The sequence below is a fragment of the Sturnira hondurensis genome, unplaced genomic scaffold, assembly GCF_014824575.4.
Source record: "Sturnira hondurensis isolate 20B ecotype Veracruz unplaced genomic scaffold, ASM1482457v3 Scaffold0006505, whole genome shotgun sequence".
Classification (NCBI taxonomy): Eukaryota; Metazoa; Chordata; class Mammalia; order Chiroptera; family Phyllostomidae; genus Sturnira; species Sturnira hondurensis.
This window is the reverse complement of record NW_028079136.1, coordinates 3,143,581-3,168,158: the sequence shown is the minus strand read 5'-3', so window position 1 is coordinate 3,168,158 and position 24,578 is coordinate 3,143,581. Positions and strand designations below refer to the sequence as shown.

Below are 24,578 nucleotides of genomic sequence, written 5' to 3'. Positions count from 1 at the left end.
TGTGATTATTCCAAAGAGAGAGGGGCTGGGCACCACAGAACCAAGCCCAGGAGCTTCCACTTCTAATTTACAAAAGAACTTTCGACCCTGCTCCCCACCGCTAATCCCCAGGAGCTCACACTTCCTTGGACTGTCCAGGCTCATTTCAGAACTGGCCCACGCCATTTTTTCCCATCCCCTTTGTCTATAGATTAGTGGAATCCTTTTCAGAAGAAACTGCAGCTTTCTCCACCGGAACCCCCACAAAATATGTAGACCCTTGCAAAACTCCAGATGAAATGCTTGCTGCCTTTCCTACCTAACCATGTCGCTGGAGGTTTAGACTCCATGCCCCAAGATCAGTTTGTTTGTTTGTTTTTTGCTAGCAATGGTCTAATAAATGCTTTCTTTTAAAAAGACTTTCAGCCACAGAAGTAAAAATTTTTTAACAGTAAGAGCTGAAACCTCACATTTTTTCCCAAATGTCCAAACAAAAAAATACAATTTTGAGTTACAACATCACATGAAGTTTCCCGAACAAAATGAATCCAGGTACTGTTTTACATCATGTTACTGAGGAATATTTAAATTCCCTAGTATACATATTCATCAATCAAAACTACTGAGAGAGATGGGTTTATATGCAAGATCATCAATTATATTTAACCTAGAAAAACACCAAAGCTTACTTTTTATAAATATGACATGTGCACTATCAAATAAAAAAAGATGACTTACTATCCAGTCGGGCCGCTCTGTCATCTATCACGCACTGCTTCGTGTAGGAGTCCTCGATGGTTGGATCGTAATCTGTCACAAAATAGGACTGCAAGAAAAATTACCTTATTTTAAAATTTATGTCTGCATATACAAGTACCAATGTAACTTTACCAAATCCCACATATTCAGAACTAACCAAAATGTTTTCATTGTGTATTAAGGTTTAGCTTTACTGTTTCAATTGCCCCTTTCAATGAAGTCCATTCAGAGCAGCTTGCAGGGGGAGAAAAGAAATTATCTCTGAATTTTTCCATCCAAAATATGCAAGGCAACTGTAGAAGATCTGTGACTTTTTTCACAATTAACACATATATAAACACCTAAGAATCTAGATCTCAAGGAAGACCCAGTAAATTATAATTCAGGTCTACAGCAACCCGACGGTGAGCATCAGTCCTACGAACAAAATAGCGTGAAACCAATGGAAGCGACGAGAGGCCTGGAGGAGTCCCCATCCCGTCTTCCTGTCGCTCACCTCCTCTTTTCTCACGCCTGTGTCAGTCCTCTTCCATCTGCCTTGTATATTCTCTTAAGAACAGGACTTCAGAGTTCTTTCATTTACAGGGACCTCAAACTTATTCTTTCACTGATATTTTTGTTGTTATTGTTGTTTTAGCTTAACTTCAACTTCCCCCTTCTGTTAGCAAAGCCTCCCCATTGTTACCTTTGCAAACCGTCACCAGCATTAAGGACAGTTTAGGTAACAGTGTCAGAAGGGTAGAATCTTACCTAGTGCACCACTTAAATGTTTGTTTATTATATTTTAGAACTTTAAAAAAGTGTTTTAAAAAGGAACCAGCTGGAACAAGAGTCTGAGAGAGAACTTAGTTCCCATTTTTACAGAAGGGCACTAACTAGTCAGTTCACTGACATCACCCTGCTTTCTGTTCTGAGTTACCTCCTTCCCTCTCCTTCTAGAGGGGCCGACTTCCTCAAAGCCTGTTCTCCTACTGGCTCCTCACAAAACCTGAGGGCATGACCTGGAGGGAAGCAGCTGAATGTTTTCCAAAGGTGTTCGCCACTCCTCAGGACCTGTTTGGCTCCAGGAAGACTGCGTTCTTAAGTGATGGCCCCGGGCATGGTGATGCCAGAAAGTTCCTCAGAGACAAGCAATCTCGGAGGACAGCACGGGGGGGGGGGGGGGGGGNGGGGGGGGGGGGGCACATCGGGTAGGGAGAGAATGCCTATCTGCTTGCTACTCTGATTTTATACATTAATTTTATTTTTGAAGAACACTTGCCACGTTTATATTTTAGGGTGAACTTTAATCACAAGATTCAATATCCATAATCCTATTTCCCTTTTGATGGCTTCACTTGAATGCAAGACTTACTAAACAAAGCCTGTAAAAGAAAAATTTACCAGCACGAGCAGCTTTGAGTAGCAAGCATTTCCATCACCACCTCATTCCCCATTTAAAAATAAACAGGTATCAGAACAAACTCACTTCCTAGTACCCACACCTCTTCAAATATAACCTGCAACAATGTCCTTTGTACCAACTGCTCTAAACAACTTAAAACTGCGTCTTTCACCAAGCTAGTTGGATAAAGCATACTGTTTACACCTCTTTTTTTACTATGAGTTTCTAGAAACATGTTTCTCCATAGCAATCCAATACACCTCGCCATGCTCTCATTTCATAAAACCTGAATTCATCGAGTAATCCCAATTAATGCGCAAATGGGCTAAAATGTGCTGCACTGGCCCTCCCACTTTGAAAACACAATGGACAAATATTAAATATATTTTTCAAATGTCCAGGCCATGCATAATAGCTAGAATTCTTCCAATGTGACAGTTTCTTTTTGTTTTGTGAGACCAAACTAAAACATGAACACTTCTAGAACTGATGGTTTAAGCAACTGTGAGAGCCATTCAAACAGAGGTAGTGGCTGTGGAGGTTTCCTGTTTTCTTTGGATGTCTTAGTTCTTGAAACATAATCTTATAATGTTGTTAAGAATTTTGCAACTTTGCTAACTAACACCGGCAAGCATTTATTCCACTTACATTAATTTTTAAGGCAAATTCGTTTTTTAAATTTCTGGATTTAGGTCCACATTTCATGGTCATTGTGCCCTGTTTTCATCATTTGTCTGTAGATCCCATAATCTTCTTACTACATGAGGGGGTACTCAACAAAACTGGAATTACCTTCTAGAGGGCAGTCCCCTGTACTGCAGGCCTCCCCCACTAGGTGAGTGTTCTAGGAACCCATCTGTATCAGGGTACCAGCTGGCATTGCTGTGAGAGGTTGCCCTCAGCTTCAGTGAATTTTTCTGGAAGACTGTTTCCACACTTTTGCCCATCTCGTGATGGGTGATTATGAGCACACCTGCTCTCACCATGCTGAGTGTTCAGCAGTTTTTGGCCAACAGATGGCATAACCCCTGTACCACACCCTCCCTATCTACCCAATCTCACTCCGAGCAACATTTTTTTTTGTTTCCCCAGATGAAAAAAGTCCTCAAAGGGAAGTCTTTTCCTATGTGAAAGAGGTGAAACAAACAACGGCCGAGTGCTAAAAGGCATCAAGATCGACAAGTTCAAAAATGCTTTGAGCGGTGGATAAAAAGCCTTGATAAGTGTATTGCATCAAATGGAGAGTACTTTGAAGGTGACTGAAGTTTAAACATGGGAGAATAATACACAACTTTTCATCTACACAGGAGGGGTTAGGGGTCCCCCCTCGTATGTAGATTTTAAAGAGTCACCTTTATGAAAGCATCTTCCTCCATCAGAGACGGATCCCTAAGGAACACTGTTAATACAGGACTGGGCGAGACAGAGCTGTGGCTGTAAATCCCATTTCCTCTACCTGCTCCAAGTCAATAAAGCTGCCTTGTGACAGACAGCTACATCTCACTCTTGGATGGAACACCCCACACGGTGAATCCCTTGAGTTCAGTAACAACATGGCTCCAGGCCTGTCATAGAATCAAAGGTCCCCTTTCCCTCTCAAAGCAGGGTACTGCACTGTGGAAGATAGTAAGGGTGCAGCCAAAGGCAGGAAAGGAGAACCAACTAACGAATTGAGAATAGCAAGGGGGGAAGAGGTGGGACCGGGGAGTATAATGAGCTGCCGTGGTATCACCGGAAGGGATGCTTGGAAAAAGATCCTAGCCAGAAAGAAAGCGAATGCCTCCTTCCAGAGGGCAGGAAGCCTTCCAGACAGTGAGATGGGCAGGTGGACCTAAATCTCTTCAAGGTTGTTAGAAGTTGGGAGGAAATCTTAGGATTGGGGAAGCTACCCCAGTTCAGGCAGGGAGAGCTATTTCCCTTGACAAAATTTGGTCCCAGTAAGGTTGTCGGAAGCTTTTAACAATGCAAGAGTTTCGTGCTGTGATAGCGGGAATATTACCCCTGATTATATGCTGCTGGATTGCACAACGGGAGCTCCGTTTGGCCAACTCACTATCTTCCCATTCAGACTGTAGGGAAGAAAAGAAGGGGGGAAGGGAAGGAATGAGAATGAGGTGGTGCAACTTCTGCATTCAGTGGGAGAGAGTGACTACCCGCTTTCTCCTGATGCCAAGCTGCTAGTGAAAGTGTAGTTCCCAACCACTGCCACAGAGCGGTGCCTGGTCTGTGCACCAGGACAGGTAGTTAGAGACTCCGGGAAACTCAGTAAAGCCAGCACACTGGTCCACTACCCTTACATATAAAACGCAGAGGAGGCTAGAGCTACGGGCCCACTGGGGAGTGGTAAACAAATGACAGAGTGTTTGTGAGCACCGCACCATTCTCAGGAGTCTTGGGAGTCCTCTGAAAACATGGGGTGCAGAAAGAGGAGGGGAAAGGAGAGACCAGAGGAAGGAAACAGATGATACCGTGTAGAAAAACCTTGATAGCTACTGAATCTGGGCAATGTGTATAACGTATTAGTCTTTCTACTAGTGTGTATGTTTGCCAATTTTCATGTGAAAATTCTTTTCTTAATCTGGTGGCAGCACACAAGTACATACAGAAAGGGTCAAATCAAGGGAAGGAGGGATGCTTTTTAACTGAGCTTTCACCTCCCTCTACTCAAGACCGACTCACCTAGAAGCTCAGCCAGTATTTCTTTTTCTTGGTCAGAATATTTTCTGGTTTTCTTTATATTTCATTTTTTACTTGTATTGTCCATCCTGTCCCCCATCCAACTACAACATAAACTCCTTGGGGACACAGATCTTGGTTAGAGGTAAAAGTGGTACTTTCACACAGAGGTAAAAGCCTAGTACTTAAACACCAAATCACTGGCAGATCCAGCAACAAAATCCAAGTCCCCAGGCTCCTGCTTTATTGATTCTGCCCTCACAGAGTTAAATGACACTCACACTCAGCCTTCGTTCCTGCTCCCACTGCTCCCATTAAAAACAAACAGTAGCACCCTCCATCCCAGCAACAGCAGTCACCCTTCAGTTAGCATTTAGCATTTAGCATTTAGCATGTGGCAAGCAGTTTATATCGTTGTCTTATTATGTGCCACATGACGTTTTCCCAACTAATTTTTACAGCAAGGCCGTCTGCTTCGGGGCCCTTCGGGTTGGAACTGGAGGAGAGGGGAGAGGAGTTGTAAAGCGGCCCCAACGAAATCCGGTGCCCGCGCCTTCTCACCAGGCCTCTGGGTCTCCTGGGAGAGTCCCCGAGTGGAGTCCTCCATGGGCACACCCAGGACTTCGGTGAGACCTGCCATCTACACCTCTAACTCCCAGTCCTTGTGGTTTCAATGGCACCTCACTCCTCCTGATCCACCTTATTTTCCAGGCGACCATGCACAGTGGCCCACCCACCCCCCCCTTTGTAACTGTTTACTGATTTTAGAGAGAGAAGGGAGAGAGAAACATCCATGTGAGACAGAAACATCTACTGGTTGCCTCCCACACTCACCCTGAACTGGGCTCAAACCCACAACCTAGGTATATGCCCTGACCAGGACTTGAACCCACACCACAACCTTGTAAGTGTATGAGACAATGCTCCAACAAACTGAGCCACACAGCCAGGGCCACAGCATCCCTTTTTAGAAGGTTTTAAGGTGGTTCCATCCAAAAGCTCTGGGAACCACTGTCTTCTGAAGTTCAGATTACTAACTACAGGGTGGGGCAAAAGTAGGTTTACAGCTTTCTGTAAGGAAAATAATACAATAATTAATAAATAATGTAAGAATAACCTCTGTGTTCCACATACTCATAACTGTAAACCTACTTTTGCTCCACCCTGTACATAGCCCTCCTTTTTTCTCTCTGTTCTGCTATCAATTCAGAGATTCACATATTAATCCTTATGCTTCCCAGGCAAAAGGGATACATATCAACTTCTCAAAATACTCCTATTAGCACATTGCCCATCACCTGGTTTCAATGAAGGGGACCCAAGAAAAGCATCATCTCCTCTCTGCTACATGAGAAGGGGGCAAAGGACAAAGAACACAACGCACACTATAAAAGCTCTCTCCAAAAGCATCTTCATCTCAGAACCCTTAACTTTCCACACTTTTATTTCCTGGAGATAAGGTATGGGCCAAATGTGCAAAACTCAATTAAAGCTACATTCTATGCATGTCCTTGGAATATGAAGGTGACTTGGCAACTACTACTTTATTCTCGGCCTTTGGGGCTTGAAGAGAACTAAAAAGGGTTCAAGTTCCAGTTGACACCCAGTTCCAGGAGCTCTGACACATCCCGAGCCTCTCTCATGCTTTCTAGAGTGTCCCTGCAAGGGAGTTAAGCCATGTACCTTGTACATGGTTAGACCCTCATGATACCTGCTGTTGGAAAACCCTATCACAAAGACCGAAATGGGGAGTTAGGAACTAATCTCCCAGAGCACAGTAAGGACCTGGTTAGCTATCAGCAGCCCCTACTTGCCAAAACAAGGGCAGTACAAATTCCTCTGGCAACACCAGAGGAGAGGGGCGCAGCCTCAGGCAGCTGGGAGCCGGAGCCCGGCTCTTCCTGGTGTCACTTTCTTAACAGCAGCTGTCAAGTCACAGAGAACCTTTGTTCCCCGCGAACAGCCTCGCTTATTTTTATGTCAAATGTTTCCAATATGCCTGATATTCCTCCACTCAAGTACTTTCTTTTTCTGACTGAAATTAGTGTTTCATTTTATCTAACACGTATAACGAGAGAACTCCATAATTTACCCTCTAGCACTCAAGTGCAGAATAAAATCTACACTAGGCCCAGTAATCTTTTTTGTTTCTTTTTAACGAAATCCAGGCCTCCATGTGCCTGCTGCGCAGTCTCAGCGACCTGCACACCTCATGGACAAAGCGTCTGGTTGCAGATCAACGGGCCTGGTATGCAAGGAGCCAAAGCACAGCACAAAGTCAAACCACCCCCTGGTCCTGTTACAAAGGCCTGTTTCTAAGTCACTTACTTGGTCAGTCATTTCTCTGGATAAAAAGCTGCATTTAGGTCCATAGTCCAGAAGACCACAAAAACTGCCATTGAAATACGGTCCTAAGCCAGTAATAACCCTGAGTTTTAACATCCTAAGCAGAGTCCTTGGCCCTAAGAAGAAATGGGAAAAGGATTTCTGTTCCTTTCCCAGAGCACAGAGCTGGCCCTAAGCTACACTTACCAGGAAGAAAAGCTTATCTTTGGGGCACCCCTTGTACACCTCAGCCCCCTCGTTGTGCCCCAACGCCCCACTGCCACACTTACCCAACCTTCTGCCTCATTCTAGGTACAAAATCACTTACCTCTCTCCCTACTGTTCCTTCTACTTTCAAATTAAAATTAACAGTTCCCACAAGAAAGCTAATCTCACCCAGAGGCACAAGGTGAAAAATTATCAGCCAAATCAGAACACGCTGCAGTACAAGAAAGCTCACCCCAGCCCTCCCAGGGATGTGTATTCTTCTAAAACGCAACATTCCAAACCAAAGTCAACCTTCAGTAACATTTTCAGCACAAGTGAGAAAGGAACCGCTTCAGACTGTGAAGGAAGACTTATTCAGAGGGGTCAACTGCCATTTCATGTCAGCTCCACAAAAGGAGCTTTACCTTACTCTTCTAAGCTTTTATCCTTCAAAACCCACAGGCTTTGAGAGGAAAAAAGAGAAAGGTTTTTTTCCTCTTTCCTTCTTTCCCCTTCCTCTACAACACTACGGCTTGTAAAACTAACCTACTGGGGCGATCACACAAAAATGTTGAGCTCAATACCAGCAGAGTCATTTTAAACACCGTCAGCACGAGGAAAGGGACCCTGCCATGGCTACAGCCACTGTTCTTATATACAAACCGTGTGCAGATAAGAGCCTGCCTGAAGGACTGCCCACAGGAGCCGCATGTTCATCCTTCAGAGCTGGCATATTTCAAAACCATTAAGCAACAATAAGCCAATGGCTTCTACCATGCAGCATGAAAAGCTTATTTCCCTTGCCTGACCTTAACAGTTACTTCTTTGCTCTCAATTTCCAATTGTTAGTCTTATTACAACATACAACACATAAAGCCTATATTAAATGTTAAGGATAAGAATTAACATTTTTCAAAGCACAATGATGGCTGGCACAGACTAAGATAAAAAAGGAGAGCCTGTGTGTGTGTGTGTGTGTATGATATATAGACATTAAATAAATATTTCACATCATTCTCATGGGAAATTTGAATAAATCCCATGTCGTTCCTTTTTCACACCAATGCACAAGTCTTTATTGTGCCGTTCAGCTCTTGCTTTGACTGAATCTTGCACTTCTACAAATTTCCATCTCCCACACCAGAGTACCCTAGGTCTTCTATGCAGATTCAGCCCCACCACACACACCTCAGGGTCATTACCTACTTCAGACAAGAAGCAATTTCAACCATTACAAGGTCAACATTCAGAGTCTCATTGTTGTTAGCTTTGTTATTTGTCTGTCCTTGGCAATGCAGATAATGGCTTCTTGTTTTATTTCCAAACTCTAATATCACCATTTCTCCTTCCTCTTCTCAAAGATTTTCCCAATCAACAGGTATTCCAGCTCTTAAGAGTTCAGCTTCTTCTACTCTGAACCTTTTTGTTATGCTGATAATCCACTAAGTAACACAGGTCATCCCTAGAACCAGGGCCTCATTTTTTTTGGTCTGCACATTTATCCTTATTATAGCTTGGATCAGTACTCCATTTCTCATTCCTTTTTATGAGATGCCATCGTACGGACATACCGTACTATATTCATCCATTCCCTGGGTGACGGACATTTGGGCTGTTCTCACATTCTGGCTACCGTGAACAATGCTGCCGTGCACACTCAGGCACAACCTTTTATGTAAACGGGTTTTCGTTTTTCTTGGGTATATACCTAGTGATGAGACTGCTGGGCCACATGGCTATGATTAACTTTTTGAGGAACTGCCCGAGTTTTCCCAAGTGGCTGTGCCATTTTACATCCCCGTCAGCAGTGCCTGCGGGTTCTGATTTCCCAGCATCCTCGTCCTCCCCAACGCCTGTCTTTGAACATCTGTCTTGTTGATTCTAGCCATCTCAGTGAGTGGAAAGTAGTACCTCCTTGCAGTTTTGATTGACATTTCCCTAATGGAATGCTGATTACCTCTTTATGTGGTTATTGACCATTTGTACACCTTCTCTGGAGAAATGGCTATTCAAATCTTTTCCCACTTTTAAATTGGGTCCTTTTTACTGTTGAGTTTAAGAGTTCTTTATATATCCTGCCTACAAATCCCTTAACAAATATATGATGGGCAATGTCTTCTCTATAGCCATTATTTAAGTCTTTCTACCGTGAATTAGTACACAGTTCCAAAATCTCAACCCTGGGCCAAAGTCCTGTTACCCACAAAGAACCTGCCATAATTCTACCTTCCGTGCACTCAAATCTGTGGGTAACATCTGTGCCCGTGCTCCACCAAACAGGCAGCGGTCCTACCTTCCCGCTATGTGGTGGGCCTGCGCTGCTGCCTGCCTGCCTGGGAGAAACCTCAAATGCCCCACCCACTCCTCTCAGACCCATCCCCCACCCACCCAACCCTGAACTTGCCTCAGCAAACTGCATTTCTCTACCTGTACCATGCCCTAGCAGTTTGCTTAGATGTCAGTATGTGGAATCGCCCTAACTTTGTCAAATTTAAGATGTCATCAATCATAAAACCATCACTATTTTATGTGCCAAGAAAGAAAGAAAAATGCCAGAACAACCTGGGCTTGTCTTTGATTATGAAGCATTTCAATGTCAGAGACACTAAAATGTACATGGGGGGGGGGGGTCTTAGAATCAATGACATACAGTAGTTCTAGACAACACACTCTGTAAAGCTGGCATGACTATTCCCATTTTACAGATGAGAATATTGAAGTTCAGCATTTGTAACCTACCAAACAAAGGTCACAAAATCACTAGGCTGGTGGAACTGGGATCCAAATTCATATATAACTCCATAGCAACTTCCATTACACTTTCTTTAACCTGTAATATTAACATAAAAGCACACAGCACACGCCAGTTTAAAAAAGAAGTCCTATTATTCTTAAATCAAGTTATTTTTTATATTATAAACCGCTACTGCCAAAGAGAAAAGACAAAAACAGTTTCACTCAAAGTGAAAACATTTCTACATTAAGAATAATGATCTAAGTATGGCAATATAAAAAAATATGTACAAAATCATTCTCTTTGACCTAACAGTTTTATTTCTAGAAATTTATCCTACCAGTACATCTATGCCGATAAGAAATGACATATGCAAGGTCATTCATTATTGAATTGTTTTTAATTAAAAAGACTGAATATTTAACTTTAAATGTCCTTCAGTAAATGAGTGGTTAAATTATGAAACATGCACTCAATGTGAATGAAACCATTTTTTTAAATGACTTCCTGTACTAATATGGAGTGATCTGCAAGATGCGTGGCTAAATAAATATAGTTTACACATTTGCTTTATGTGTATAAAATATTTCTGGAAAGATATACAAGAAAATGATTAACCTTGATTACCTATAGAAAGAACTGGGTTGCTGGGAGACCTGAGTGGGAGAAAAACATTTTTATAGCTTTGAAAACTGAAACATGTGAATAAAACAGGGAACCAAGGGGAAGACCTACACAGATTAAATATAAACTCTTTAGTAATAAAAGCAGAGCACAGGAGCACGAGGAAACCTGGGTTCTAGTTCCAGCTCTACAACTAGATGAGTGGTCCTGGGTGAGTCAACCTCTTTCTTGGCTTTTAGTTATACATGAGGAATTTGCTCTTGTGAACCCTGAAAGAAAAAAAAAACCTGAAGACTAAGAAGGGGGCTCCGAGTACCTGGTTCAATTTAAAAAAAAAAAAGCAGAGCCTAGCAGCCATTTCTGCGCAAGGACCTCTCATGCAAACTGCACTTCACAGAGAACACTATGCCCCAAACTGCTTGCCCTGCCCTGCCCTGCCCTACCCTGCCCGACTGCCTGCCTGCACTGTTTCTGCCTTCTAAGCCACTCCTTAAAAAGGAGTTCCTGGAGTCTTATCACAACCAACAGGACTAAGGCTTTCCCCCATCCAACTGGAGCTGTGCAGCTCTGACCAACCAGAGCAGCTCTAGTCTGACCAATCAAGAACCAGGGGCAGGAACTCCTAGCTATATAAACCAGGTAGCTAGCTCCCCTCCAGATCCCAGGTCCCGGAGAGCACCACTGAAAGACTGAATACTGCCTTTCCCAGGCTGGAGCTGAAACACTAAGGCTGTCTCATGAGTGCAGAGTGCTGTTTCATAGCAATGCTGTATGACAGTCAGGCAGTTGCACTAAATAAAATTTCTTTCTTCACTGCGCCCCAAACCGGGGATTCCTGTTGGCATTTGAATCCGCACCAGCGACCATGAGTTGACACTCTTTATGATCTCTTAAAAAGATTCCAGCTAATTTTATGATATATTTATCTCCTACAGTGTGTCAAACATAATGGCCAGGTACTCTCAAGAATTTATGTCTGGTGGAATACAAAGAATGTCAGATTTTAAGAAAGAAGGGTTGCTTAAAGCCCTAGCTCATGCTACTTCCTAGCTGTAGAATTTGCAGCAAATCACATCGCTGACATCAAGTTTTATCACCTGTAAAGCTGAGGTGACAGTTAATTTCACAAGTCTGTCACAAGGAGTAAGATACATAAAAATGTTCTGAAATTTTTACACCATCATGTAAAATGTAAATGAATATTTACAGAAACCCCCTTGAGGTACTATTACATGTAAGAAGGAGCATGGATTTTGGAGTCAGGCAGACCTGGACATCCCCATTGCTATGTGATCTCAGGAACATTATTCAACCTCTTTAATTTCAATTTCCTAACCTGTACGACAGCAATGGTGGTTCTTGTTTGAAAGGACTATTGTGAAAATCAAGTAACATTGTAAGGTACCCAAGTACACTGCTTAGCTCAAAATGGGCATTCAAAAATTGGTTCTCTTCCTTTCCAAAGTTAGAAATGAAAGGCTGCCCCCTAAGCAGGTAGCTGACCGACTCACTTCTAGCTGTAATTTTTGCTCCCTAGAGCCTGATTACCTCCTTTTTCATGTCCTTCCCCCTCTATCCACTGTTACCTATGAATATCCTAAACCTCATTTTCATTTCTCATATCTTAGAGTAGAGAATGGTCTGCAGAAGCAAAACTAGAAGTAAAGGAAGTAGCCCACATTCTGCTAGACTTTGAAAACTTCCACATGGCCCTGGCTGGTGTAGCTCAGTGGATTGAGCGCGGCCTGCAAGCCACACAATCGCAGTTCGATTCCCAGTCAGGGCACATGCCTGGGTTGCAGGCCAGTTCCCAGGAGGGGACTCATGAGAAGCAACCACACATTGATATTTCTCTCCTTCTCTCCTTCCCTTCCCCTCTAAAGATAAATAAAATCTTTTTTTTAAAAAAGGAAAACTTCCACATGAATCTTCTTCATTAGGTTCATTCATTAACCCCCTTCAACTACAAATGCTACCTGAGCACTTACTTATGTTGTATCAGGAGCTAAGGATAGAATCCTAGCCTTCACCAGGCTAGGAAGACTATCAACAGCAGTTTTTGGAAGACTAACCATCAACAAATAAACATAATACAAGGTCTATCTGGAAAAAATCCAGCCATTGTTAATATAATGATAATTGTTTGTGTGACACTGATGTAACCTAACATCCCAGGAGAGTGGACTGGAATGCACATGTGTGAACGATGATGACTTCACTGTACTAGTCAGTGGGGGCAACAGATGCCATTAAGTGAGCATGTGTACTGTGTGGCTGTCACATTCAAAACAACTGAGCGATTACAGCAACAAATCTGCATCCAATTTTGTGTTAAACTTGAACATTTCTCCATGGAAACTATCTGAATGATTCAGAAGGCTGCAGTTATAGGCAACTGGTGATTGGCAGCTTCATCACGACACTGAGCCTGCTCATGCATCGCGTCTGGTACAGAGTTTTTTGGTGAAACATCAAATCACCCAGGTGACTCAGCCCCTCTACAGCCCAGATTTGGTGCCCTGACACTTCTGGCTTTTCCCAAAGCTAAAATCACCTTTGAAAGGGAAGAGATTTCATACCATCAATGAGATACAGGAAAATAAGACAGGGCAGCTGATGGTGACTGGGAGGACTGTGTGAGGTCCCAACGTGCCTACTTGGAAGGGAACTGAGGCATCGTTGTCCTAGGTACAGTGTTTCTTGTATCTTCTTCAATAAACGTCTCTATTTTTCATAGTACATGGCTGGATACTTCCTCAACAGACCTCGTGTATCACAGGTGATGTGAACTCTGAAGAAAAAATAAAGGGGGTTGATAGCACAGGAGCTGGAGGGGATGACGTTATATTGCGAAAAATGGCCACAGAAGGCTTCACTGACAATGTGGCATTTGAGGAGAGAATCCAAGGTCAATTGAGGGAGTGAGCCGTGCTGCTATCTAGAAGATTATTCTAAACAGAGTGAAAATGAACTTAGAGACAACGAAGTGAGAGGATGGGAAACACACCGAGGAACAGCAGGAGACTAGTACAGTCACAAACAGAACAAACAGCAGTAGGGAGAGTGTTAAGTCCAGAACATGATCGGGGAGGCAGAGTCTTGTAGACCGTGTGAAGGACTTTGGATTTTATTCTGAATGAAATGAAAACACTGGAGCCTGATGCTCTAATCTTCTCCATTGGCTATCACTTTCCTTCCCCAGGCTTGCTGTGCAACAAACAGATTGTTCTAATACTCGCTTCCACAGGGATTAGCCAAAATCCATCCCATAAAGGCAATCAAAGTGTGTGAGTGTGTGTGTGTGTGTGTGTGTACACATTGCTCACCATTGCTTATGATCTCCTTTAAGATGTTGTGGCAAGCGATTTCCATTGAATCAAGAAGAAAAAAAAAACATTTTAAACTGTACTTAGGAAAATGTAGGTCAATTATACTTAAAATTACTACAATAATACATTTTTCAGTGTGCTTAATTGTTTTACAGGAATGTAACTATAAATGAAGGAAACTAACGTTGTTTCAACTACCAAAGGTGCATATACAAATATGCATACACGCAAACAAGCTGTTCAGGCAGGCTTGTTTGTTATCATGAAAAACTATTAATAACCTAAATGTGCATAACAGATAGCGATTACATGGGCATGGTATATCCATTACAGAACAGTAAACAGCCATTAAAAGGCACGAGATAAGTCTCTAAGAATACATTTCAAGAGTATCCATAATATACAGGGTGGAGCAAAAGTAGGTTTACACCTGTTCATATGGAAAATAATACAAGAGTAAGACTAACATGTATAATCAAAAGAAACTATATAAACATTCACCTTATGAAAAAATCCAAGCATGTAGGTTTAAAAGGTCAAGAACTAAATGGCATATGTTCATAGAACTGACTTTGCTCACACCATTTAAATCACAAATTACAGCCTGTCTACATGTGTACAGCCTAATTTCACAGTGAAGGAACACCACATCAATTGCAAACCACATAAAGAGAAAGTAAACATGCAACTAAATTCTGAATCACATTTATATGCATAAGTCAGTCTATAACTATTATTTCATTTAGTAAAAGTACTCTTACAGGGCGTATTAGCAAATTCAGGAAGCGGTTTACTCACTTCAGTGGGTTGAGCTGTGGCACCAAAAGGTATGTCTAACTCCTGGTGCCTACAAATGGGACCTTCTTTCAAAATAGGGTCCTTGCAAATGCAATTAAGTTAAGGATCTCCACATGAGATCACCCTGGACTGTATTATTACAAAAGAGTGGGAGATGAGGGACAGAGAAAAGACTCAGAAGACAGAGCGGGGGGACGGGGCAGGCAGACGAAGGCAGGAGCAGAGGTTGGAGTGATGTACCCACAAAGCCAGGGAGCACCACGGGCTGCCAACAATCACAAGACCGAAGAGTCACGGAGCAGATTCTCCTTCAGAGCCTCAAGAGGGAACCAACCCTGTCGACAACTTGATGTCAGGGTTCTGGGCTCCAGAACTCCGGGATGGAAAGTTGCACTTCTTTAAAGCTATGAAGTTGATCATAATTTGCTACAGCAGACAAAGGGAGCGAATACACTCACCTATAAAATATGAATGCCCCATTCTTTCTAATTATTTTCTATAGTTTATAAGGCCAAAAAGAGTGGATAACAAAACATTTTTTCCTACTCCTACTCATAAGCTATTGAAAGTCAAATATTAAACTGTCTTCACAACACCAGTACTATAATTTATCACACAGATATATTCATAGACACATGAGTTTTCATTCTTTGAAATAGATATTCAATTAATCAACAAAACACAAAAAGTAAAAAAGAGGAAATGGATTTAAATTGGTTCTAAGGTTCTAGTAGTTTTGGAAAAGCAGTCAAAGTAATTATTGGTTTTAAAATATAGTAAGTCTCAAGACTAGCAAGTTAATTTAATCTTTTAGGTTTTTTAAAATTATAAAATATACATTTTCATTGTAGGAAATAAGAAAAATCATGAGAAAAAAATTTTCAAGTTCACCTTTAGAATCGAAGCCTGTCCACACAATTAACCTTAAAATGTAAAATTAGGCCCATACTTTCCACCCTTTGAACTGAACGCCCCTTTCTTAAATTGCTCAAAGAAGCCCCATCATTAAAGGCCTGTGTTTACAATCAAGTTTGTATGCCAGTTACACAACTATGAAGTTGAGAGTCTACAATGGAAATTCTGATCTAATTTCAACATAAGCCTTACCATTGAAATGCACAAATGGGAACTACAAGAGGAGGTTCACTGTCATGGGGGTTTCCGACCAGGTGCTTTCCCTTGAACATTTTGGGTCCTGAACTGTTCTGGTCTCTAATCATAATTTACATACCAACCAAGCCCTCAATTTTAGAAATGTTTTTTGTGCAGAAAAAGCAATAGATGAAGATCAAAATAGTAACAAATTTTATTCAAGAGTTTTCGACTAATGATCTACATTTGCCTTTTATTTTATTTTCTAAAATATAAGAATCGAGTGGATAAAACAATTACGTAAAGAGGAACATCTAACATGTAATAGCTACCGCACAAGAAAAAAGACTGAATGAAGCACTGAGAAATTTTAAAAACTTAAACATTTTATCAAACCAAATCTCTAAGTGTAGGCATACTTAACATTTTAAACAATGATGTTTTGTTAAAAACAAGTATTTCAGTAACCTAGGTACATATTTAAACTTCTGCCATTCAAGTACGTTTACTCAAAATTACACGGCATCTCTACTGCACATTAGGACTTCCTCCCAAAGAAGACCATATGGTAAGGAGGCGGGAGGCGAGCAGTGACTCTCCAGTGCAGAAACCAAACACTGCCTCGCCTCAGACGATCCAGGTCAACACTGACAGTCGTAAGTCACGTTGACAGTTAATGTACCCTTGATGTGATGTGATGAAAATGGCACTTGACCTCTGTGGTCTTCCTCCTAAAACCCACAATCCCAGTGCAGTCATGAGAAAACAAATTCCAACAGAGGGCATTATTCAAAACACCTGGCAAGTACTCCTCGAAATGGCCAGGGTCACCAAAAACGAGGAAGGTCAGCTAAGAGGAGCCTAAGAGGACAAGACAGCTAAATGCAATGTACTATCATGATGGGACCCCAGAACAGAAAAGGGATGTTAGGTAAAAATGATAGAAACCTGAGTAAGTATGGACTTTAGTAAATAATAATAATAATGCACTAATGTTGGTTCACTAATTATAACAAATGTACCATACAATGTCAGGTGTTAATTATAAGGGAACTGGGTACTAGGTACATAGAAACTGTTTTATCTTCTCAATTTTCCTATATAACTAAAACTCACAAAATAAAGCGTATTAAAACAATTTACATGGCAGTCATTTCCAGAAAAATACCAATTACAGTCCTAGATAAGACTGTTCTAACTGCACACCTGTAAACACTTAACTAAAGAAAAACAACTAGACCCACTAAGCAGTTTCTTCTAGCACTAAGATTGCATCTAGATTTTACAAGACGATCAAGGTACTCAGGGGCAAGACAAAACCTACCCCACCTGTGCAAGTGAACATTTGAATTACTGTGATAAGGTTGTGAAAATCTCCTAATTTTCAAGTCTCATAATCGCAGCATTATTTATAAATAAAACAGATAGTTTAAACTAATTTAAAAACGAAAGAATAGTAATTCAGAAGAGGATTCTTACAAAGCAGAGGCCTTGAGCAGGAAGTCTGGCCTTGCCTGCATCACCACAGACCAAACCGTACGTTCCTGAACATTTACACCCTGTTTCCTCATTTACATAGTGGAGTGACTACGGCACAGTGCAATAGCCAAAGGATGCTCAAAACATAACAGTGTATCATAAATGAGAATAGAGCACTCTTACTCTTTCACTTCACTGGCATCTGCTAAAAAGCAACAAATTCAGGTCAAGTGTATGTAATGCTTTGTCAGTGAGAGATGCAGAATCAACCAAGAGAGAGAGAGAAGGGGTACAAAGAAGGGGGGAGTAGAAGTAGCACCCGACTACTTCCCAGCATTTACCAGGACGTCCTTTCCTATGCCTCACCCGGCAAAGTGTCTTGATGAAATTCTCATCAAGAATTGACGATCCTAAAAACTGTTACACTGTGATTCAACAAAAGCAGGACTCTAAATGCCAATCAGACCCAGGAGAGAACAATAAATGTGTATCAGTTCTTGCCCCCAAGGCCTCATTGTCAAGTCGGAAGCCAGAGAAGAAAAGGAATACCATCTTCTGTTCACTCTAGTATGCCATCAGCTGCAAGACACATCCTAATTACAAAGACATTAAAAGATTTTCCAAAATGTCTTAGAATGGACACTATAGTTGCCAAGTGGTAAGTGCTAGAATCAGTGTAGCGTAAGGGACTATGGGAGCACAACTTTTGTAAAGGTTACACTGTTTGACACCGCTCTCTCTACAGGTGGTGGTGGTGGGGGGGGGTTGCGCAATTCCACAGGTTCTCAATCCGTTAATTCAATAGAAAATAGAATTTGCAATTTATACATCTTGCCAGGAACAGATTTATTTACAAAATTCGAGACAGACTGAAATACTTCTATTAATAAAGATTGTAAGCCAACATAAATTCATAGTAACTCTTTGGGAAACAAAATTCACGGGTTATTTCTTTAATTCTAAGAAATGCAGCCTTTCATCAACAAGAAACTTAGGAGCCAACAGAACTTAGTTTTTCCTCTTGATCTTCCTCTATAAAACAAATCACAGCAAAGCTTTTAAGTGTACAAAAGTGACGATCACAAAATAAACTGCATTTCTAACGGACAGTCATGTCTGTTTTAGAGAGAGCAGGAAAAACAAAATCATTTTCATGTCTCCCCTTCCTACTAGTACTAAAGCTCTACTTTTGAACAGGGACACCTTGTCTCTGCTAACTCCTTCAGGCCATGCACATAAGCCTTAGAGCATAAATTGCTGAATGAATGGATCACTACCCCAATAAATCCATTTGCATATTTCTTTTTTTACTTGTTAACACTACTACAGATGTCCCTCATTTTCCCCTACTTTGCCCCCTTCCACCTAACCCCTAGTCTTCACCACAGTGTTGCCTGTGTCCATGAGATATGCAAATACGTCCTTTGGCTAATCTCTTTCAGTCCCTCCCCTCTCAGATCTGTCTGTTCCACGCATCCATGCCTCTGGTTTTATTTTGTCCATCGGTTTATTTTGATCATTAGTTCCACATGAGTGAAATCATATGGTAATTGGCTTTCTCTGACTGGCTTATTTTGCTTAGCGTAATAATCTCCAGGTCCATCCATGCTGTTCTGGATAGATATGTCTCCAAAGAGGACATATAAATGACCAATAGACATGAAAAAATGCTCAACATCACTAATCATAAGAGAGATACAAATTTAAACTGCAGGAAGTTATCACCTCACACCTGCCAGAATGGTTACTATCAATAAATCAACAAACAACACGTGCTGGCAAGAATGTGGAGAAAAGGGAACACTCACGCACTGTTGGTGGGAATGCAGACAGGTGCGGCAACTGTGAAAAACAGTATGCAGTTTCCTCAAAAAACTCAAGAGGGAACTGCTGCATGACCCAGCAATCCTACTTCTGAGAATATATCCTAAGAACCCCAAAACATCAGTAAGAAAAAAATATATGCACCTCTGTACTCAGCATTATTTACAGTAGCCTAGACCTGGAAACAGCAGAAGTGCTCCTCAGTGGTGAGTAGATTAAAAGGCTGTGGTGCCTTTATACAATGGAATACTTTGCAGCTATAAAAAAAAATGAAGGAATTCTTACCCTTTGCAACAGCATGCGTGGACCTGGATGTTTACTTCTTTTAACACTAGAGTACCCAAGGACCAGGAGGCATCTGTTCAGTTGGGCGCCCTTATGAGAGAAGCAAAACCCTCCTCTACCCAGCTGGGCGGGGCCCTCAGGCAGTCTCCCAGGACGAGCTTCCCACTGTGGTCACTCCAGCAGAGAGCACATGTGGACCATGGAGTAGCTAAACAGACAGAAAAAATGTTTCCCAAGGAAGACAAGTGTGCAGTACAGATAAGCCAAACACAGGCACTTTATTGATTCTTTCGAAACTCCTCAGGGAAACAGGTATCTGCCCACCTTGAGTCACATATGTGTATTGACTTGGCAACAATACCTCTACAGAGTTTTACTATGTGCCGGGTATTAAGTGCTTTACACACATTAACTCACTGTAAACTTCTCCATTAGTCCATGAAGTAAGTGGATAACTCGTATCACTGCCTCTGTCTTACACCTGAGGAAACGGAGACATTGAGGGGTGACCTGCGCAAAGCTACGTAGCAGCTGGTGGTGGAGTGGAGACTGAGCCCAAGCAGCCTGGCTCTGTTCTGTGCACCAAACCACTACATCGCTCCATATGAGGCACCTTCAGAAAACAGTAAATGGACTGGCTCTACTTTCTCTGTATTTATGGAGTAAAACGTCCAGACCTGAAACCCTTCTCCCCACACACCTCAGTCGATCCTGACAGCAGTAACAAGCTGGCAAGCAGGAGGTTTCCTGGGTACGTGAACATGATCTGCATCACAGTGAATATACACAAAAACTATCCAGGCTGCCTTCTGCCTCCTAAAAGCTTAGATAACTGAAAGATTACCATACACAATGAATAATTTTTTTAAGATTTTATTTATTTCTAGAGAAAGGGGAAGGGAGGGAGAAAGAGACAGAGAGAAACATCCATGTGTGGTTGCCTCTCAAGTGCCCCCAACTGGGGACCTGGCCCAAAATCCAGGCACATGCCCCGGACTGGCAAACTAACTGGTGACCCATTGGTTCACAGGCCAGTCCACTGAACCACACCAGCCAGGACATGAATAATTTTTAAAGCATTATCATTAATATCTCATACCCAACGCTCAACTGATAAAAAGACATAATCCTACCCAAAAGACTTATGTTAGAGAGATAGAAATGTCACAGTTTTATTTTTCTGAGTACAAAGCAATTGTGTGATCAAAACAAAAATTTGCATGATAAACTAACAAAAACAGATGTAAAATAATTCAACATAAGATAAAAGAGGGTTGGTGCCATTCAACTCACAGATTTCTCTCTTTTTTTTAATCCCCACCCCAGGACAAGCTTATTGATTTTAAAGAGAGGAGAAGGGAGAGAGAGAGGGAGAACAACAACGACATAACAGAAACATTGATCGGTTGCATTTTGTACACAATCTGACCAGAGACAGAACCCTCAGCCTAGGTAAGTGCCCTTACCAGGAATTGAACCCCCAACCTTTTGGTCCACAGGATGCTGCTCCAACCAACTGAGTCACACCAGCTAGGGCAACACACAGATATCTAAGGCACTCAGAGTAAGTAAACTGTCAGCCCAAAAGGGGGGAAAAAAGATTACCAGAGAAATGATAACCAAATAAGGTTATAAAAAATACTAAACTAATTGTAACTATATAACATATTTACAATGAACCTAATCACTGTAAAAATGTTTAAAGAATAAGGAGCTGTACTCTCCAAAAAAGTCACAGTGTGAGAACAATATAAAGAGTAAAATAAAGGTCTTCCTGCACAATTCAATGTTTATTTAGTTGTAACACTGCCCACCCACAGAAAAGTCACATTTTATTTGAGGTCATTTTACCTCTTGCTATTTCCTTTGAAGTGAGTCTGCAAAGCTGTGATGCATGGTGGGATCCTATTCATTGAGCAGAAAGCAACTGAGTGAAACATACCAGGAACCGAACTTCTGGCACCCAGAAAACCACATGAGAGCAAGACCTTTTCTTCCCATGTCCTAACATTATTGTAAAGCAGTTTCTTCACCACCAATACACCTAGAATGACTGCATGTTTGTCTAGTCACAACGCTCTCTATCAAAAGTAAAAGGTCAACTGACACCAAGACTGGAAAGTAACCAAGTCAAAAATGTTAAATGGACTTCCTTAAAGCAGCTCTCATTTACTTGCTCACTTAGCTACTTTCAACCTATAAACAAAATAAAAGCAGTGGAAAGTGTTTCCTACAGCAACTCATGGATACTTGGCCTTCAAAGTAAAACTTCAGGTTGGCCCAGAGATTCCCCTTAATCAATTTTTTGCTGCTTGCAGAAAGTTGTGCAAAAACACTAGCTAAGACAGGGAAGGAACTTTTCCGAAAGCATTAAAAATACTGCCAGTTTTATAAAATAGCATAGATTGGCAAAAATAAAAATACCAAATAATTTTAATGTATTTCGAAATTCATTTTTCAAGACCCTGACTAGTCATGAAAAGAAGTATGATGTAAAAGATGGGAAAAGCTTGAAAATGTGAGTTAACCTTAGTCGTAGTGTAAACAGTGCAATGATAAAAGACAAACTGACTGTAAGTGAATAAATGCATATCAATACTTTAAAACCTTTGGAAATGTCCTCATCATTTCTCCTTCTACTAGCCTGATTGTTGACAGCAAATTCTGGGTTTTCTCGATAAACTTCCCTTCATGTGGTCAGATGGGGTAAGGAATTCTACAAGGATGGCACTGAAAACCCTCCTTCTTGTATTTACACCCTAAAAAATGTCAGAAAGTGTCAAAGTATCTGAAGAACCTGCGTAGGCTGTGGTGGAGTCCAATCTGCTGTTTGTTATTCCTGCCCTGCCCTGCGCTCCATTAGTGCCCATTTGTCTTATCTGTTTGATCGCTCCAGAGTGAGTGGGAGGAGAGCGAGCAGGGGGTCTCTCCCTGCCAAGGCTCCCACCTATCACCACTTCAACCTGGTTGGAAGGATCCTTCCTAAGGAGGAAAAGTCTCAGATTTAGCTCCATTTCCACCCCTCAGCTTTGCTGCTCGCAGCATGGCTCAGTCTCTAACTGAAATTCTGATTCAGTCCTCAACTTCTGCCTTCCCTGTGTTTTCTTATCAGTATGTGCTCCCTACTCTCCTTAGCTCTCACCCTTATTCAGGGATAAAATAATTAGAAAGCCTGAACAGTCCTAGAACCAATAAAGGAAGAAAAATTAAGAAACAAAACAATCTTGCTACACGTACATGAAAAATCAGGTCCAGAGTTGTAAAAACCAGCCCTACCACACTTTCAGGGGCAGGAAGTTCCAGTATTACACAAATTTTTCCAAAGAACAAAAAAGGAGGCAATCCTCCCCAACTCAGAACCAGTAGAATCTAGACACCAATCCACTCAAGGACATTGTGAAAAATAAAAATTATAGGCCAACTTAGCCCTGGCTGGTGTAGCTCAGTGGATTGAGCGCGGGCCTGTGAATCAGAGTATCGAGGTTCGATTCCCAGTCAGGGCACATGCCTGGGTTGCAGGCTGGTTCCCTGAAGGCCAACTCCCAGCAGGGGATGCACGAAAGGCAACCATACATTGATGTTTCTCTCCCTCTCCTTCCCCTCTAAAGATAAATAAATAAATAAAATCTTTAAAAAAAAATTATAGGCCAACTTAACTAAGTAATAACACAGATGCCAAAAAAAGCTCATATATAAATATTAGCAAACAGATTCCAACAGTACATACGTAAGAGTACACATTAAGACCAGTAAATTCCAGGAATCCAGGAATATAAGGATACATAAACCTTTTTAAAAATTACAGTATAATTCGCCATATGGACAGATTAAAGGAAAAACAATATGATTAAAGGAAACGTGAGTAAAGGAAAAGTATGAGATAATGTCACATTTACATTAAAAATTAATATAGCATGTGGGACTAAAAGAGAAGCAAAAATTTATAGCAAACAACATTTTTAAACAGCAAAGAAACTGACACAGAAATAGGCAAAAGGATTCATAGAACAGAATATAAGAAAACAAGTCCATATATATGAAATGTGATATACGAAGACCCAGAATAGCAGCTCATAGGGGAAGGACAGACCAGTGATAAGTGACTCTGGAACAACTGTGTGTGCATGTAGGAAAATGTGCAGCTAGGAGGAGGGAATTATACAGGGCCTGTATAAATCCACAAATACAGCATGTGTTATCTCTACACTTTCCCTAGAAAAGTCTCCCAAATTTTGATTTTCTAAATATTTAGATGCTATTCTAATTGAGAAAATAGGTAGTACTTTCATGGAACAGTAATGCTTAATAATTAAGTACTTACTAAATACTACAGCTATCACTACATCCGAAGCTTTCACACTCACCTCGTTGTGAAGCTCTGCTTCAACCACTTCCTTGCTTTGCAACCTTAGGGAGGTCACTTGATTTCTCTGAGCTTCATTTTACACATCTACAAAGACTTACTACCAATTGCCTGATGGGTTTTTTTAATCCTTTTAGTTTTGTTTTAGAATGCCATTAAGATTGTAGATTAAGTGTTAGAGTTGACACAATTAAGAACTTGAATCTTCAAGAATATAATGCGCTTTTCCACTTATTTAAGTCTTATATGTTAACTGTGGTGGTACGTTTAGGTTTCCTGAGCTGTTTGCACAAGAGGGTCTCATCTTCCATTGCATCTTGTTTGTAAAACGACAGACAGTCTGCAGAAAACACTACTGTCCCGTTACAGAGCAGTGGAAGTTGGAGAAGGGGCAGCAGCTGATGCCCTTCTGAGGGAGGGTGGAGGTTTAAAATCTCACTAGGCTTCTCTCATCTACTTCCTCAAATTAAGACTTTCTGTCTGGGCCCTGGCTGGTGTAGCTCAGTGGATTGAGCGCGGGCCTGCGAACCACACAATCAGGTTTGATTCCCAGTCAAGGCACATGTCTGGGTTGCAGGCCAGTTCCCAGCAGGGGACTCAAAAGAGGCAACCATACATTGATATTTCTCTCCTTCTCTCCTTCCCTTCCCCTCTAAGGATAAATAAATAAAATCTTAAAAAAAAAAAAAGACTTTCTGTCTGGGAATATTAGAAAAAAAG

General features: G+C 41.4%; 1 protein-coding gene across 1 annotated transcript in view; it reads right to left on the bottom strand.

Moving 5' to 3' along the window:
* The window catches only part of RRAS2 (RAS related 2), a 74,124-nt gene that overhangs the window by 16,271 nt on the left and 33,275 nt on the right, over nucleotides 1-24,578 (bottom strand). Inside the window, exon 2 of the mRNA XM_037050020.1 lies at nucleotides 718-805. Coding sequence (XP_036905915.1) covers nucleotides 718-805 — 88 coding nt within the window. The remainder of the gene's footprint in view (nucleotides 1-717; nucleotides 806-24,578) is intronic.